The 17,944-nt window shown below is 53.4% G+C and overlaps 1 protein-coding gene across 1 annotated transcript in view; it reads right to left on the bottom strand.

Moving 5' to 3' along the window:
- Nucleotides 1–784: 784 nt before the first annotated feature.
- Nucleotides 785–17,944, bottom strand: part of lmbr1l (limb development membrane protein 1-like) — a 41,942-nt gene continuing 24,782 nt past the window's right edge. Inside the window, exons 8-17 of the mRNA XM_088924821.1 lie at nucleotides 12,327–12,391; nucleotides 12,145–12,217; nucleotides 11,942–12,025; nucleotides 11,754–11,830; nucleotides 11,537–11,614; nucleotides 11,390–11,463; nucleotides 10,105–10,195; nucleotides 9,412–9,478; nucleotides 7,646–7,807; nucleotides 785–5,487 (exon numbers count right to left, since the gene is read on the bottom strand). Coding sequence (XP_088780947.1) covers nucleotides 5,399–5,487; nucleotides 7,646–7,807; nucleotides 9,412–9,478; nucleotides 10,105–10,195; nucleotides 11,390–11,463; nucleotides 11,537–11,614; nucleotides 11,754–11,830; nucleotides 11,942–12,025; nucleotides 12,145–12,217; nucleotides 12,327–12,391 — 860 coding nt within the window. The 3' untranslated portion in view covers nucleotides 785–5,398. The remainder of the gene's footprint in view (nucleotides 5,488–7,645; nucleotides 7,808–9,411; nucleotides 9,479–10,104; nucleotides 10,196–11,389; nucleotides 11,464–11,536; nucleotides 11,615–11,753; nucleotides 11,831–11,941; nucleotides 12,026–12,144; nucleotides 12,218–12,326; nucleotides 12,392–17,944) is intronic.

The raw sequence follows: 17,944 nt of genomic DNA, 5'->3' as shown, positions 1-17,944 counted from the left end.
AATCACGATAACAGAAAAAAAAAACACATTTCCATTTCAGTTTCTGCCCGTTTAAAAAAAAAAGAATAACGGAGTACAGTCTCGTCGCAAACAATAGGAGCCATTCGACGCGTCTGGCCCGTTAGGTAGTTGGCGGTTAACGGATCCGGGTATCGCATCCCAACGCTCCTTGAAGGATATCAGGGCATAAGCGTCTACCAATTATTCCACACTCCCACCACTTTTTGTGTAAAGAAGCACCTCAGTTCTCAGTTGTCCTCCCTTGATTTTCTCCTTGTGTGTTCAGGACTGTGTTTCTCTCTCTCTCTTCTGGAGCCTCCACTGTCCCCTCACTCTTCCCCATCCTAACACCCCCACATCCAGCCCCAACCCCCCTCCCCCCGCACCCCAACCCGCCCTGCTGAGCCCGAGTCTCCCCCCGCCTTGTGAGTGCAACCTTCGCCTGTACCTCCATACACCCTCCCCTCGCGCCCTGGTGCACAGTGATGCCTCAGGGAGCAGGGCTGAAACCTGAAACTCACTCCCGACCCTTCTGCATGACAGCTGCTAAACTGAATTGAAAACTAGTTACAAAAATAATGGGGAATCTTGGCCTACATCAGCTGCGACGCCCGGTTCTGTCTCATCAGCGGGCTTGACCAGTCAGGCGTCTTGGACCCCGTACTCTTCCAGGAAGGACTTCTCAAGCTCACACCCCTCCGCGACAGTGAGGAGGGAGAAAATCATTTCATGAAAAACACCGGCAATCATATTTATAAAAAAACACATTAAAAAGACAATTCTAGGAAGAGAACATCCCTTTATTTTCATAAAAAACAACATTTTCGAAGTAGACTTCAATCTTTCACTTGTTATCTCACTTTTGTACTTAAAATGGTTTTCCTTTGTTTTATCTCTCCACACTCCTCCTGTTAGGCAGGCTTTTGTTAAAATAGAAATTAAAAAATGATTCCAAAACAGCATGGGTCAATCACACAGCCCCCAGTGAGTCCCTGAGCTCTAAATTTAGAAATACTGAGCATATCAAGAAACGTCACCCTTGTGATCTGGAAAAACACGGACATGGATTTTGGATATTGGTTAAATGTTTCTTGGAGGCACAGTGGTGGAGTAATGAGCATTGCTGCCTCACAGTACTGAGGCCCTGGGTTTAATTCCTGGGGTGCTGTCTGTGTGGAGTTTGTATGTTCTCTCTGTGTTCACTTGGGTTTCCTCCAGGTGCTCCTGTTTCCTCCCCCAGTCCGAAGACAGGTTAGCTGGCTTCTGGGAAAGCTGGCCCTGGTGTTAGTGTGTGTGTTTGTGTCTGTGTGTGTCCAGTGATGGACTGGTGTCATGCCCAGGGTGTACTCTGCCTTGTGCCTGCTGCTGGCCGATATAGGGTCCGGCTCTCCTGTAACCCTGAATGTGATAAGTGGTTAATGAAGGTGGTGTGATGTGAATAGAATGGCAGTGTCCCTGCTACCAAAGCATTGTCATTTTCCAAATAATAATCTGAAAGATTCTCTGCAGTGGTGAGTTCCTTGTGATGCTCAGTATAAAAGCAACTGGCTAAATCTGACCAATTTAAAACCCCTCTCCGGCTCCGTGTAGCTGGTGGCAAGAGACATGAAAGCCCAGTGCAGTGTGGAGTGACAGGAGGGGCAGGCAATAGCGACCCCTGCTGGTCAGCTCAGGAAACACAAGCTTCAGGAACCTACTTTTCTTTTTACTGCTAACACTTCAGTTTAGTGATCGAAAAACTTGGAAACACAGAACACAACTGATTCTACACAGATCGCTATCAACTGACCTCAGATAATGATTAATTTGATATTACAGAGCACAAAGAAAGAGGCAGATTGTTCTCTTTGTGTAGAGGTTCCCTGAACATGTAACTCAGTGTTACCTGCTCGCTGATCATGGATTTGTGAAGTACACAAAAATGGACTTTTTAAATATTAGGGGGAGAGGTCTGGTGATCCTCTCCGGGTTTCACTGTGCTGTCGGCCAGACTCCTTACAGCACCGCTGGTCCTGTCCAGGTTTTTCTAATCTCAGCACAGTTGGGTAAACTACATTTCTGAAGCATGGGAAGTGAAAGAAAAAACAGGAGTCGTGCTGGAGTCCATGCAGCGTAAAATCCCGGCGTGGATCAGACCGCACTGCAACAGGAGCCGGACCAGTCCCTCCAGTTGTTCCTCTGCAGGAATGGAGGGGGAGGTCACAGTTTCTAAAGATTTTTCTTCTAAAGAGACTGTAAAGGAGAAGGCTGACCTGTCGTGCGAGGGGCTGTTGCTTTTTTCATTTTGCCTTTTCCCACCCCGCAAGGCCAGAGGTATTTCCAGATCACTCTTCCCACAGACCGACAGGGAGATGGGCCCAGTTCCGATAGGCTCCAGAAAGTCTAACTGACTTGACTAGAGCCCCAGGACTGCAGCAGGTGAAAACAGCTGACAGCACAACCCCCACACTCCCCCGGCTCCGCTGTCCCACACCACACACTGCAGCCCCCGAAAATCACTTGGCAGAAGAATGGACAGAAATGGACAAAAACAGGTCACAGGGTCACAGGGTCAGAGGGTCATCAGGCGGCACTCTGTCCCTCCCACCCCAATATTGCACTTGAACTGTAATCCTACTAATGTAAACATCCAGATATCCCATAATAATCCCTCACAGTAACCAAGGGGAGTCCCACGCAGCGCTATGGCAATAATGTTACCATGCCTAAGGTGCATGACAGCCCTGGACACACCCACTATCTTCTTACAGGTTACATATACATCAACCCAAAAGTCATAATGAACACAACACATACAACTCCTTACAAATCAACACTAACAACTCATTACCTCAACATTCACATTCGCACTCAAATCTGGAAACAGACTCCATCTGCAGCTCATCTTATATAAAAATATATATAACGCATAAATACACACATAGACAGAGAGAATAATAAATATTCCAGTTCAAATTATTTTCCAAACACTGTTCACTTAGTTTTTTCTTCATTGATGCAGCCTGATCTAGAATCTTGTGTTTTTGTGGCTTGGTCCCCTATGGGCAGCATAGGAAGAGGGAGTGACAGCTCCTCGGACACACCCACCTGCCAGAGCCATCCCTCTGCTGACTCACAGTGAGCTCCATGGAGCCCAGCAGGAGAGTGACAGCTGACAGGAGTAGAGGCATGTCCCTCAGTGATGTCACTGCAAGCCTGCAGGCATCCTGCAGCTACTGATTCCCCTAGAACTGGGAGTAATCTCAGCCCTGCTCACCTGAGAAACAGGTGCCCCACGGCCCCACCCCCTGGGAAACTCCGGCCAGCTGGTGCCACGCCCTGTACAGAGCCACTCAGCAGAATCGGTTAGTAAGGTTCCAGTTGCCCCAATTACTCTAGATCTGATCCACATCAACTCCATCACACTCACCTGTTTGGAAGCCTCTCAGCCAGCTTGAAACTGTTACTCACTGGACTGAGCAGATCGTGTGCTACACTGAGCTGAATATCTGGCTAGTGACGGGAGGGGAACTAGCAGACCAGGCCTCAACAAACAGAACCAAATAAGTCTTCAAGGTGAGTGAACAGTGCTTGAAAAAATGTTTGAACCCAAGACTGCGATCACATTTCACATGGTGCCCCCACGGCCGTCATGGGGCCCCCACTAGCTCCATTGGTAGAGCATGAGACTCATAATCTCAGGGTAGAGGGTTCGTGTCCCACGTCGGGCGCCAGGTCCTCCATGTTGGAGGTTGGGCACAAGGCTAACAACCCTGTCCTGTAAAAAACGAATGTAATGGAAACAGCAACACGATGTTGCTGCCCTTACATGCCGTAAGGCATCATGGGCAAACATCCATCATCCCCACAGCCGTCTCCACTGCTATACCCCCGAAGTATCAACCCAAGTCTTCTGAATAAGCTTCTGCGTCAGGCCCTGCAGCACACATGCAGGGCCCAGGCTGCATCACACGCTGTGGTGTTTGAGCATCCCCCATTTCATGCTCAGTGTTTTAGGGATTGATTCTTCGTCTCTCTTCACAAAGAGAACAGGGGGCTCAAACAAGCCCAGTCCCCATATCCCCCAAATATCATTCCTGTTCCTTCGTCCTCTCCCTCCTTTCTCCTCCCGCCTCACTGTTCTGTTCCTTTCCGCTGAATTAAGGGCTCCGACGCAAAGATTCGAAAGCACCATTAAAAAAAAACACACACACACAAAGGTTAAAAAAATACTTCCAACAACAAAAATAGTTTTGTATGGAGAAGGTGTGGAGGGGAGTACTGCAGGACAGGAAGTGCGCGGCAGTGAACTTCCTGCCCCAGCAAGAATAGACTCCGGCGAGGCACAGGAAAGGAGGAAGTGATGTCATAGCAATGATGTCATAGTTCACAAGACCCCCACTGACCGTGTCTGGCAGCTCAGCATGAAGATCTGTCCATTTTGATATTGAAGTTCTTCCTCACACAGTGAGAGAGAGCAGGAAAGGGCAGATGAGTGTTAGGGAAGCCAGGAGTGACTCTGTGATTGTATGTTCACCTGGACACATTGAGACAGGTGAAGGTTTTAACTGCCCCTTAAACTATAAGAAATAGATGTAGAGATACAAACCACAAATCACTGCTAAGATACTGGACTGTTGCTTTGTTTACCCGGTAGAGAAAAAATATAAAACATATTTTTAGTAGAAAAGAAACAAGAAAATATTACTTATCTGACAAGTAATAAGGAGAAATAAATAGGTGAAATAACTACCTAAAAATAACATCTCGTTAACGTTACACTGAACATAAAATGAAGTTCACAGCAACACTCCGGTGCAGATCAGAAACATTGATCACTGGGAGGAGAATTAAAAGCTCATTTCTTGCACATGTGCAACAACACTCATCTCGGCAAAGGTCTTATACCTAATTAGCACACTCATTTCTTTTAGTTGAAGGGGCAGGTTCAAATCTCATCCTTCCTCTGAATACAAAGTTGTAGGGTCACTCAGGAGTGAGGTACGTCTTAGCCCCTCTCTTTCCAAGTATAAAATTCAAGTCGTTTTCCAGAGTTAGCAGCTGATGTCCCCTTTATACAAGCCTGAGAGGTAGAAGGCCACAGGTTCACAAAGTGTGATTGGTCCCAGGCAGAAGCTTCCTTGTACGTGATTGGTCAAACTTGGCAGCCTTTCAAATGCCATTGGTTGCCACTTTCTCCTGGCTCCTCCTGCTTATAGATTCATGGCAACACAGTTTCCCTTCTCTCCACTGTGGTCCCGTAGGCAGCTTCTGAATTAGAATTACATACATCCCAGGAGATCCCAAGGGTCTTTTGCACTAGGTCACCGAGGCCGCAGGAGTGATGATGTCACTGGCTGAGGCCCAGGTGAGAAGTGATGGCGTCACCATCTGAGGTTGCAGGTGAGAAGGGATGATGTCACTGGACATTTGAAAGCAGGCTAGTGGAGGCGAGCTGGGAGGAGGCAGCCCTGGCTCGTGACACAGGAAGCCGGAACCTGTGGAGACCTGGGGGTGGGAGAGGGGCCAAAGAGAGTTTAATTAGCACGAGTGAATGAGACGGTGCTCACATGACACATACTACCGCGCTAATTAGTGGTACAGGGAAACGAGGAGGGGAGAACGACTGAGGCAGGATGAGATGGAGAGATGGAGAGGGGAGGCTACAGAGTGGCTCAACTAGCAAGGCAAGGAGCTCATCTGGCGTGTTGGGTGATATCGTCAGCCAACTGTGAACTCAAGGGGGCGCTTTCAGGTTCGGGGTCATGTCACCAGTTGATTCAACACCCTACAGACACACTGAACCCCCCAGGACCAGGAGTGGACACCCTGCAGACACACTGACCCCCCAGGACCAGGACTGCACACCCTGCAGACACTCTAGTCCAAAACATGATTGTGATTGTAATCAATTTTATCCTGATTTAGGGGTGACTTCAAACAGCTTGCCTGCCCCAGGATGCAGCTGGATGGAGACCGTGGTCTGCTTTCTCGGGGGTCCCCAGTAGGGCCGGGCTGACCTCAGCGAAAGAGGAACCCCAGAGAACTTGTTGTGTGGGTAGCACACCCCTCTCTCCTGAAGGGTACAGGGGTACAGGGCCGCAGGGAGAAGCCGAGAGGGCAGTCCTGCCCGTGTTGTTTGTACTGGGTGGAGGGGAAGGTGGGAGCGGGAGCTACAGACCCCCCCAGCGGGACCACAGCTTCCCCACCCATCACTCCCGTCCACACACACACAGAGCCCTTTCCTGAAGGATTGTGCTGTTTCTATCTGAGGAAAGACCAGCCCTCTGGGAAACAGCCACAGCGCAGTCCGGTCTCCGCACACCGGACACACCGAACACACCAGACACACACAGTCAGCGCACTGCACACCGGACGCACAGACACACACAGTCCGCGCACCGCACACCGGACACACCGAACACACCAGACACACACAGTCCGGTCTCCGCACACCAGACACACAGACACACACAGTCCGGTCTCCGCACACCGGACACACACAGACACACACAGTCCGGTCTCCGCACACCGGACACACCGGACACACACAGTCCGGTCTCCGCACACCGGACACACCGAACACACACAGTCCGGTCTCCGCACACCGGACACACCGGACACACACAGTCCGGTCTCCGCACACCGGACACACCGGACACACACAGTCCGGTCTCCGCACACCGGACACACCGGACACACACAGTCCGGTCTCCACACACCAGACACACACAGTCCGGTCTCCGCACACCGGACACACCGAACACACACAGTCCGGTCTCCGCACACCGGACACACCGGACACACACAGTCCAGTCTCCGCACACCGGACACACCGAACACACCAGACACACACAGTCCGGTCTCCGCACACTGGACACACACAGTCCGGTCCCGCACACCGGACACACACAGTCCGGTCTCCGCACACCGGACACACAGACACACACAGACACACACAGTCCGGTCTCCTCACACCGGACACACACAGACACACACAGACACACACAGTCTGGTCTCCTCACACCGGACACACACAGACACACACAGTCCAGTCTCCGCACACCGGACACACAGACACAGCCTGGTCTCCTCACACTGGACACACACAGACACACACAGTCCGGTCTCCGCACACTGGACACACCAAACACACCAGACACACACAGTCCGGTCTCCGCACACCGGACACACCGAACACACCAGACACACACAGTCCGGTCTCCGCACACCGGACACACAAACACAGTCCAGTCTCCGCACACCGGACACACAGACACACACAGTCCGGTCTCCGCACACCGGACACACAGACCCACACAGACTGGTCTCCGCACACCGGACACACAGACACACACAGTCCGGTCTCCGCACACCGGACACACAGACACAGCCTGGTCTCCTCACACAGAGCAGCCTGGGACACACAGACACACACAGTCCGGTCTCCACACACCGGACACACAGACACAGCCTGGTCTCCTCACACAGAGCAGCCTGGGACACACAGACACACACAGTCCGGTCTCCACACACCGGACACACAGACACAGCCTGGTCTCCTCACACAGAGCAGCCTGGGACACACAGACACACACAGTCCGGTCTCCTCACACAGAGCAGCCTGGGACACGCAGACGCACACAGAGCATCCCAGCAGACTGACCGAAGGCACGGAGCAGCTCGTTCCGCACAGCCAGGGACACCTTGTTCATGAGGCAGGCAGAGGTGAGGCCGGCGAAGGCCATGTTGTACAGGAACACGATGTGGAAGTTCCCCAGCCAGTTATAGCGGCCGAAGTCACCCAGCAGGTCAAACCGCGTTATTCCTGAGAAAGAGAGAGAGAAAAACAGTTAGGAGGGGAGAGGAAGAGTAATAATCAGAGGCACAGCGATGTGACCGACATGAAAGATGAAAAAAGGGGAAAAGAGGCAGTTAAGTATGGAGAGAGGTGATCCATTTTAGCTCCACAAAGCAGAGAAGAAGCAGGAGCACTCTCTGCAGGCACCCAGCTCATAGAAAAAACAAAATGAAAGCTGTTACACATCTTACTGATAAGACATGTCAATGCAGAAAAACAGTCTTGAAACTCGGACTTCCCAGTGTTTTTAGCTCTGGGCAAGGTGTGTGGTGGGCCAGACATTTCATTTTTTAGAGGCTCTACATACAGCAAATCCACAAAAGGTGATTGCTGGTGCCACCTGGTGGTCGACACGAGTTTCTGCAACTTCTCCACTCAGATTCTTAGTTAGCCTGTCCCAGTCTACCACCTTGTGGCCAAAGCAGAGAATACATGCTAGTTGAGCAGAAATCTCAAAATCAGGTTCTTAGTGAAGATGAGCCCATTGCTCTGTGCAAGTTTACTCAGTCCAGCAAGCTTGACTCACACGTCAGAATGTAGCAAAAATAAACAATAAATTGAAAATGGGCAAAAACTTGGAAAGGCTATTTATGAAAAGGAATTAGGTGTTAATGATGACGCATCATTAACATCTCTTAAACACCATGGAGAAGCAGTAAAACAAGCAAACAAAACACTAGGATATATAGTTAAAAGTGTAGAATTCAAACCAATGGGTTTCATGTTAAATTTTATAAGGCATAATTTAGGCCTGATTTAGAACATTGTGAACATTTTCAGTTACCACATTATAGAAAAGATATTTCTGCTCTGAAATCAATCCAGAGAAAAGCAACCAAGTACATTTTATGGCCGAAGGGGGTGTCCTGCACTAACAAGCTGAAGGAACTGAGCCTCTTTAGTCTGAAGGGAGTGTCCTGCACTAACAAGCTAAAAGAATTGAGTCTCTTTAGTCTGAAGGGAGTGTCCTACACTGACAGGCTGAAGGAACTGAGTCTTTTTAGTCTTAAGGGAGTGTCCTGCACTGACAGGCTGAAGGAACTGGACCTTTTTTATCTTGAACAGAGAAAACTACAAGGAGACCTGACATACTGTAAGTATCCAAAATTGTCAATGAGACTGACATAGTCAACACAGCAGACTTCTGGGTCCTCAGAATCGAGTGTATAACACAGATGGCACAAGTGGAAACTAAGGGGAGATGCATGTAAAACAGAGAACAGAAGGCGCTTCTTTACGCAGAGTTTTGGAAGTGTGGAACAAGCTACTCAGAAATACAGATGAAGTTAATACCCCGATTTACTTCAAGAAACAAACCTCACCTGGGACAAGCTGGAGTAAATCTGGGCAGTGGTGTTTAAAAGGAGTTCGGATCCATAGTGCCCTACTGTCCTAAACTCATACTTATACGAAAATAACAGCCAGTAAAGACTTCAACTCTGTAACAGCTATGCAGGCAGAGTTAAGTGTGCTGCCTGCTGACCTCATTGCTGAAGCAAGGAAGACAAAGTTACACCAGGCAGACAAACACAGAGACTTTCACAGAGTTACGTGGGACAAGTGTAACTTACCCAGAGTTCTGGAGAAGACTGGCAGTGCAGAGCTTAGGACCAGCAAAGCGACACAATTGCCAATAATCTGAAGACAAAAACAGAGGGTCAACCTACAGCCCCACTGTTCCACTCCATTCATGGAGTGGTTGGGTTTTCATTCCAACCACGTTTCACAGCCCCACCGTGGGTTTATTTACTTAATTAACTGTACACTTATAACACTTCTAAACAGGCAATTTAAAGTGACTTAGAGGTAAATTGACTTTTAATGAAGTGAATGTCTTGTGTAATCAACTGTAAAAGATCTTAAGAAAAACCCTTGATATGTCTATCAGGTTAACTGTTAAATTGACTACTCAGGTTGGAACAAAAACCAGGAAAGGAAGTCCTAGAGGAATGGAGTTTGACACCCTGTGTTCTACTTCTTCATGAAAAGGAACAGACCAGCAGTGGACCATTTCCTCTGGACTCCAACACCTTGGCCATCATTTACAGGAGAGGCAGCTGGGATGGTTTAGTTTCAGGACTGCTGAACTGTTTCTCTGTGGTTATCTGCCATTGTTGGTTGCTATTACTGTATAATTAGGGCAAATGTTGCTCTCACAACCAAAGTCCCAATACAAGGATGTACAATAAAAATAACAATAATCATCTTTATCTGAATACTGGTAAGATTTCAGTTCAGGCTGGACGTGGGTTGTCATCTCGTACCTGCGTCAGTGTTGTGTCCTGAGTGCGGGGCAGCAGCCCAGTGAAGAGGGGAGAGCTGTAAAAGCCCACAACTGAGGACACCATTAGGTACCTGGCACCCCAGGGTCAAGGGTCAACACACTGACAGACACATTGACAGACAACGAGAACTTGAACACAATGAGAAACAGCGATAAACACAGGAACCTACACCCACAGAGACACACACACAGCGAGACACCCGCAGAGACACACACACGCAGCGAGACACCCACACAGACACACACACAGCGAGACACCCGCAGAGACACACACACACAGCGAGACACCCACAGAGACACACACACACAGCAAGACACCCACAGAGACACACACACAGCGAGACACCCGCAGAGACACACACACACAGCAAGACACACACACAGCGAGACACCCGCAGGGACACACACACACAGCAAGACACCCACAGAGACACACACACAGCGAGACACCCGCAGAGACACACACACACACAGCGAGACACCCGCAGAGACACACACACACAGCGAGACACCCACACAGCGAGACACCCACAGAGACACACACACACAGCAAGACACCCACAGAGACACACACACAGCGAGACACCCGCAGAGACACACACACAGCGAGACACCCGCAGAGACACACACACACAGCAAGACACCCACAGAGACACACACACAGCGAGACACCCGCAGAGACACACACACACAGCGAGACACACACACAGCGAGACACCCGCAGGGACACACACACACAGCAAGACACCCACAGAGACACACACACAGCGAGACACCCGCAGAGACACACACACACACAGCGAGACACCCGCAGAGACACACACACACAGCGAGACACCCACACAGCGAGACACCCACAGAGACACACACACACAGCAAGACACCCACAGAGACACACACACAGCGAGACACCCGCAGAGACACTCACACACACAGCGAGACACACACACAGCGAGACACCCGCAGGGACACACACACACAGCAAGACACCCACAGAGACACACACACAGCGAGACACCCGCAGAGACACACACACAGCGAGACACCCGCAGAGACACACACACACACAGCGAGACACCCGCAAAGACACACACACACACAGCGAGACACCCGCAGAGACACACACACACAGCGAGACACCCGCAGAGACAGACACACACACACACACACACACACACACACACACACAGCGAGACACCCACAGAGACACACACGCGCAGTCCGGAGGGAGAGACCTGTGTGGAAAGGGAGGGAGTGAAGGATACAGGATGAGGACGACCTGCACTGTCGCTCCAAACGAGCCGAACATGGAGAAGGAGGCGGCACCGAGCCGAGGGTCCTGAGAGAGAGAGACTCGTTAGTACGGCTGGTGCCAGTGCTGACCCTGTCCACCTGCGGTCAGTGTGTCTCACCTCCATCCCCCGGGGCATGGCCGTCTCATCGAACAGCAGCTCCAGCACATGGAAGCACACTATCAGGACACAGGCCCCCTGAAACACAGCACACAATCAGGACACAGGCCTCCTGAAACACAGCACACAATCAGGACACAGGCCCCCTGAAACACATGCTAGGCTGATTTGCCCTGTGACGCCAGCTGGACAGTGTGTACAGGGGCCTCTCACTCACCGTCAGAGCGAGCAGCAGCAGCATGGCCAGGGGGTAGCCCAGGTTCCGCTGCCATGGAGACGCTCGCCTCCGCATCTCTGGGGGTAAGAGAGGACGAGACAATTTACTTGAGTATCATCTGGTCTGTCTACAAATGCCTGTCAGTCAGGAGATCGGCCATTGATTAGCCATGTCTGTTCATCCCTTACCCAGTGCGATGCGTTTGGCCTGGATGGTGAGGAACTCCTCCTTCAGAACCTCGATGTTCAGACTGATCCAGCAGGAGGTTTTGCCTGAGAGACGGAGAGATAAAGTGACAGCAGATGATGTGAGCAGCACACACTGATGGAGGTAACAACAAAACTCAGACTGTGTCTGCCTGTCATCCCCACATCCCCTTCCCTGGACTCACGGGTCAGTTTCAGGGACAGAGACGCCTCTTCAAACACAGCACAGCTCATGGTGTCCTCCACATCCTCCAGGAGCTGGGCAGAGTGGGGAGAGAGAGGGGGGGAAAGGGGAGAGAAGGAGGTTAAGTACAAAGAAAGTCCAGAAATCAAGGACAGAGAGACGGGGACTTGTGGACGAACTCACCCGGGGCTTCACCAGCAGGCTCCCTGTGACACTGAACATGCGCGAGAGTCCGATGGGTGTGCACACTGCAGGGACACAGAGACACAGGGTTCAGACACTCCCAGCACAGCCCCTACACTGTGCACACTGCAGGGACACAGAGACACAGGGTTCAGACACTCCCAGCACAGCCCCTACACTGTGCACACTGCAGGGACACAGAGACACAGAGCCCAGACACTCCCAGCACAGCCCCTACACTGTGCACACTGCAGGGACACAGAGACACAGGGCTCAGACACTCCCAGCACAGCCCCTACACTGTGCCACTGCAGGGACACAGAGACACAGGGCTCAGACACTCCCAGCACAGCCCCTACACTGTGCCACTGCAGGGACACAGAGACACAGGGTTCAGACACTCCCAGCACAGCCCCTACACTGTGCACACTGCAGGGACACAGAGACACAGGGCTCAGACACTCCCAGCACAGCCCCTACACTGTCCACACTGCAGGAACAGAGAGACACAGGGTTCAGACACTCCCAGCACAGCCCCTACACTGTGCACACTACAGGGACACAGAGACACAGGGCTCAGACACTCCCAGCACAGCCCCTACACTGTGCACACTACAGGGACACAGAGACGCAGAGCCCAGACACTCCCAGCACAGCCCCTACACTGTGCCACTGCAGGGACACAGAGACACAGGGTTCAGATACTCCCAGCACAGCCCCTACACTGTGCCACTGCAGGGACACAGAGACACAGGGCTCAGACACTCCCAGCACAGCCCCTACACTGTGCACACTACAAGGACACAGAGCCACAGAGCCCAGACACTCCCAGCACAGCCCCTACACTGTCCACACTGCAGGGACACAGAGACACAGGGTTCAGACACTCCCAGCACAGCCCCTACACTGTGCACACTGCAGGGACACAGAGACACAGAGCCCAGACACTCCCAGCACAGCCCCTACACTGTCCACACTGCAGGGACACAGAGACACAGGGCTCAGACACTCCCAGCACAGCCCCTACACTGTGCCACTGCAGGGACACAGAGACACAGGGTTCAGACACTCCCAGCACAGCCCCTACACTGTGCCACTGCAGGGACACAGAGACACAGGGCTCAGACACTCCCAGCACAGCCCCTACACTGTGCCACTGCAGGGACACAGAGACACAGGGTTCAGACACTCCCAGCACAGCCCCTACACTGTGCCACTGCAGGGACACAGAGACACAGGGTTCAGACACTCCCAGCACAGCCCCTACACTGTGCCACTGCAGGGACACAGAGACACAGGGTTCAGACACTCCCAGCACAGCCCCTACACTGTGCACACTGCAGGGACACAGAGACACAGGGTTCAGACACTCCCAGCACAGCCCCTACACTGTCCACACTGCAGGGACACAGAGACACAGGGCTCAGACACTCCCAGCACAGCCCCTACACTGTGCCACTGCAGGGACACAGAGACACAGGGTTCAGACACTCCCAGCACAGCCCCTACACTGTGCCACTGCAGGGACACAGAGACACAGGGCTCAGACACTCCCAGCACAGCCCCTACACTGTGCCACTGCAGGGACACAGAGACACAGGGTTCAGACACTCCCAGCACAGCCCCTACACTGTGCCACTGCAGGGACACAGAGACACAGGGTTCAGACACTCCCAGCACAGCCCCTACACTGTGCCACTGCAGGGACACAGAGACACAGGGTTCAGACACTCCCAGCACAGCCCCTACACTGTGCACACTGCAGGGACACAGAGACACAGGGTTCAGACACTCCCAGCACAGCCCCTACACTGTCCACACTACAGGGACACAGAGACACAGGGCTCAGACACTCCCAGCACAGCCCCTACACTGTGCCACTGCAGGGACACAGAGACACAGGGCTCAGACACTCCCAGCACAGCCCCTACACTGTGCCACTGCAGGGACACAGAGACACAGGGCTCAGACACTCCCAGCACAGCCCCTACACTGTGCACACTGCAGGGACACAGAGACACAGGGCTCAGACACTCCCAGCACAGCCCCTACACTGTCCACACTGCAGGGACACAGAGACACAGGGTTCAGACACTCCCGGCACAGCCCCTACACTGTGCACACTACAGGGACACAGAGACACAGGGCTCAGACACTCCCAGCACAGCCCCTACACTGTGCACACTACAGGGACACAGAGACACAGAGCCCAGACACTCCCAGCACAGCCCCTACACTGTGCCACTGCAGGGACACAGAGACACAGGGTTCAGACACTCCCAGCACAGCCCCTACACTGTCCACACTACAGGGACACAGAGACACAGGGCTCAGACACTCCCAGCACAGCCCCTACACTGTGCCACTGCAGGGACACAGAGACACAGGGTTCAGACACTCCCAGCACAGCCCCTACACTGTGCCACTGCAGGGACACAGAGACACAGGGCTCAGACACTCCCAGCACAGCCCCTACACTGTGCCACTGCAGGGACACAGAGACACAGGGTTCAGACACTCCCAGCACAGCCCCTACACTGTGCCACTGCAGGGACACAGAGACACAGGGTTCAGACACTCCCAGCACAGCCCCTACACTGTGCACACTGCAGGGACACAGAGACACAGGGTTCAGACACTCCCAGCACAGCCCCTACACTGTCCACACTACAGGGACACAGAGACACAGGGCTCAGACACTCCCAGCACAGCCCCTACACTGTGCCACTGCAGGGACACAGAGACACAGGGCTCAGACACTCCCAGCACAGCCCCTACACTGTGCCACTGCAGGGACACAGAGACACAGGGCTCAGACACTCCCAGCACAGCCCCTACACTGTGCACACTGCAGGGACACAGAGACACAGGGCTCAGACACTCCCAGCACAGCCCCTACACTGTCCACACTGCAGGAACACAGAGACACAGGGTTCAGACACTCCCAGCACAGCCCCTACACTGTGCACACTACAGGGACACAGAGACACAGGGCTCAGACACTCCCAGCACAGCCCCTACACTGTGCACACTACAGGGACACAGAGACACAGAGCCCAGACACTCCCAGCACAGCCCCTACACTGTGCCACTGCAGGGACACAGAGACACAGGGTTCAGACACTCCCAGCACAGCCCCTACACTGTCCACACTACAGGGACACAGAGACACAGGGCTCAGACACTCCCAGCACAGCCCCTACACTGTGCCACTGCAGGGACACAGAGACACAGGGCTCAGACACTCCCAGCACAGCCCCTACACTGTGCCACTGCAGGGACACAGAGACACAGGGTTCAGACACTCCCAGCACAGCCCCTACACTGTGCACACTGCAGGGACACAGAGACACAGGGCTCAGACACTCCCAGCACAGCCCCTACACTGTGCACACTACAGGGACACAGAGACACAGGGCTCAGGCACTCCCAGCACAGCCCCTACACTGTGCACACTACAGGGACACAGAGACACAGAGCCCAGACACTCCCAGCACAGCCCCTACACTGTGCCACTGCAGGGACACAGAGACGCAGAGTTCAGACACTCCCAGCACAGCCCCTACACTGTCCACACTGCAGGGACACAGAGACACAGGGCTCAGACACTCCCAGCACAGCCCCTACACTGTCCACACTGCAGGGACACAGAGACACAGGGCTCAGACACTCCCAGCACAGCCCCTACACTGTGCCACTGCAGGGACACAGAGACACAGGGTTCAGACACTCCCAGCACAGCCCCTACACTGTGCACACTACAGGGACACAGAGACACAGGGCTCAGACACTCCCAGCACAGCCCCTACACTGTGCACACTGCAGGGACACAGAGACACAGGGCTCAGACACTCCCAGCACAGCCCCTACACTGTCCACACTGCAGGGACACAGAGACACAGGGTTCAGACACTTCCAGCACAGCCCCTACACTGTGCACACTACAGGGACACAGAGACACAGGGCTCATACACTCCCAGCACAGCCCCTGCACTGTCCACACTGCAGGGACACAGAGACACAGGGTTCAGACACTCCCAGCACAGCCCCTACACTGTGCACACTACAGGGACACAGAGACACAGGGCTCATACACTCCCAGCACAGCCCCTGCACTGTCCACACTGCAGGGACACAGAGACACAGGGTTCAGACACTCCCAGCACAGCCCCTACACTGTGCACACTACAGGGACACAGAGACACAGGGCTCAGACACTCCCAGCACAGCCCCTACACTGTCCACACTGCAGGGACACAGAGACACAGGGTTCAGACACTCCCAGCACAGCCCCTACACTGTGCCACTGCAGGGACACAGAGACACAGGGTTCAGACACTCCCAGCACAGCCCCTACACTGTGCACACTGCAGGGACACAGAGACACAGAGCCCAGACACTCCCAGCACAGCCCCTACACTGTGCACACTGCAGGGACACAGAGACACAGGGCTCAGACACTCCCAGCACAGCCCCTACACTGTCCACACTGCAGGGACACAGAGACACAGGGCTCAGACACTCCCAGCACAGCCCCTACACTGTGCACACTACAGGGACACAGAGACACAGGGCTCAGGCACTCCCAGCACAGCCCCTACACTGTGCACACTACAGGGACACAGAGACACAGAGCCCAGACACTCCCAGCACAGCCCCTACACTGTGCCACTGCAGGGACACAGAGACGCAGAGTTCAGACACTCCCAGCACAGCCCCTACACTGTCCACACTGCAGGGACACAGAGACACAGGGCTCAGACACTCCCAGCACAGCCCCTACACTGTCCACACTGCAGGGACACAGAGACACAGGGCTCAGACACTCCCAGCACAGCCCCTACACTGTGCACACTACAGGGACACAGAGACACAGGGCTCAGACACTCCCAGCACAGCCCCTACACTGTCCACACTGCAGGGACACAGAGACACAGGGCTCAGACACTCCCAGCACAGCCCCTACACTGTCCACACTGCAGGGACACAGAGACACAGGGTTCAGACACTTCCAGCACAGCCCCTACACTGTCCACACTGCAGGGACACAGAGACACAGGGTTCAGACACTCCCAGCACAGCCCCTACACTGTGCACACTACAGGGACACAGAGACACAGGGCTCATACACTCCCAGCACAGCCCCTGCACTGTCCACACTGCAGGGACACAGAGACACAGGGTTCAGACACTCCCAGCACAGCCCCTACACTGTGCACACTACAGGGACACAGAGACACAGGGCTCATACACTCCCAGCACAGCCCCTGCACTGTCCACACTGCAGGGACACAGAGACACAGGGTTCAGACACTCCCAGCACAGCCCCTACACTGTGCACACTACAGGGACACAGAGACACAGGGCTCAGACACTCCCAGCACAGCCCCTACACTGTCCACACTGCAGGGACACAGAGAAACAGGGTTCAGACACTCCCAGCACAGCCCCTACACTGTGCCACTGCAGGGACACAGAGACACAGGGTTCAGACACTCCCAGCACAGCCCCTACACTGTGCACACTGCAGGGACACAGAGACACAGAGCCCAGACACTCCCAGCACAGCCCCTACACTGTGCACACTGCAGGGACACAGCGACACAGGGCTCAGACAC

Source organism: Atractosteus spatula, chromosome 1, assembly GCF_055471065.1.
Source record: "Atractosteus spatula isolate fAtrSpa1 chromosome 1, fAtrSpa1.hap1, whole genome shotgun sequence".
In the NCBI taxonomy this organism is placed as follows: Eukaryota; Metazoa; Chordata; class Actinopteri; order Semionotiformes; family Lepisosteidae; genus Atractosteus; species Atractosteus spatula.
The sequence above is the reverse complement of the archived record's forward strand: the minus strand, read 5'-3'. Positions and strand labels throughout refer to the sequence as shown.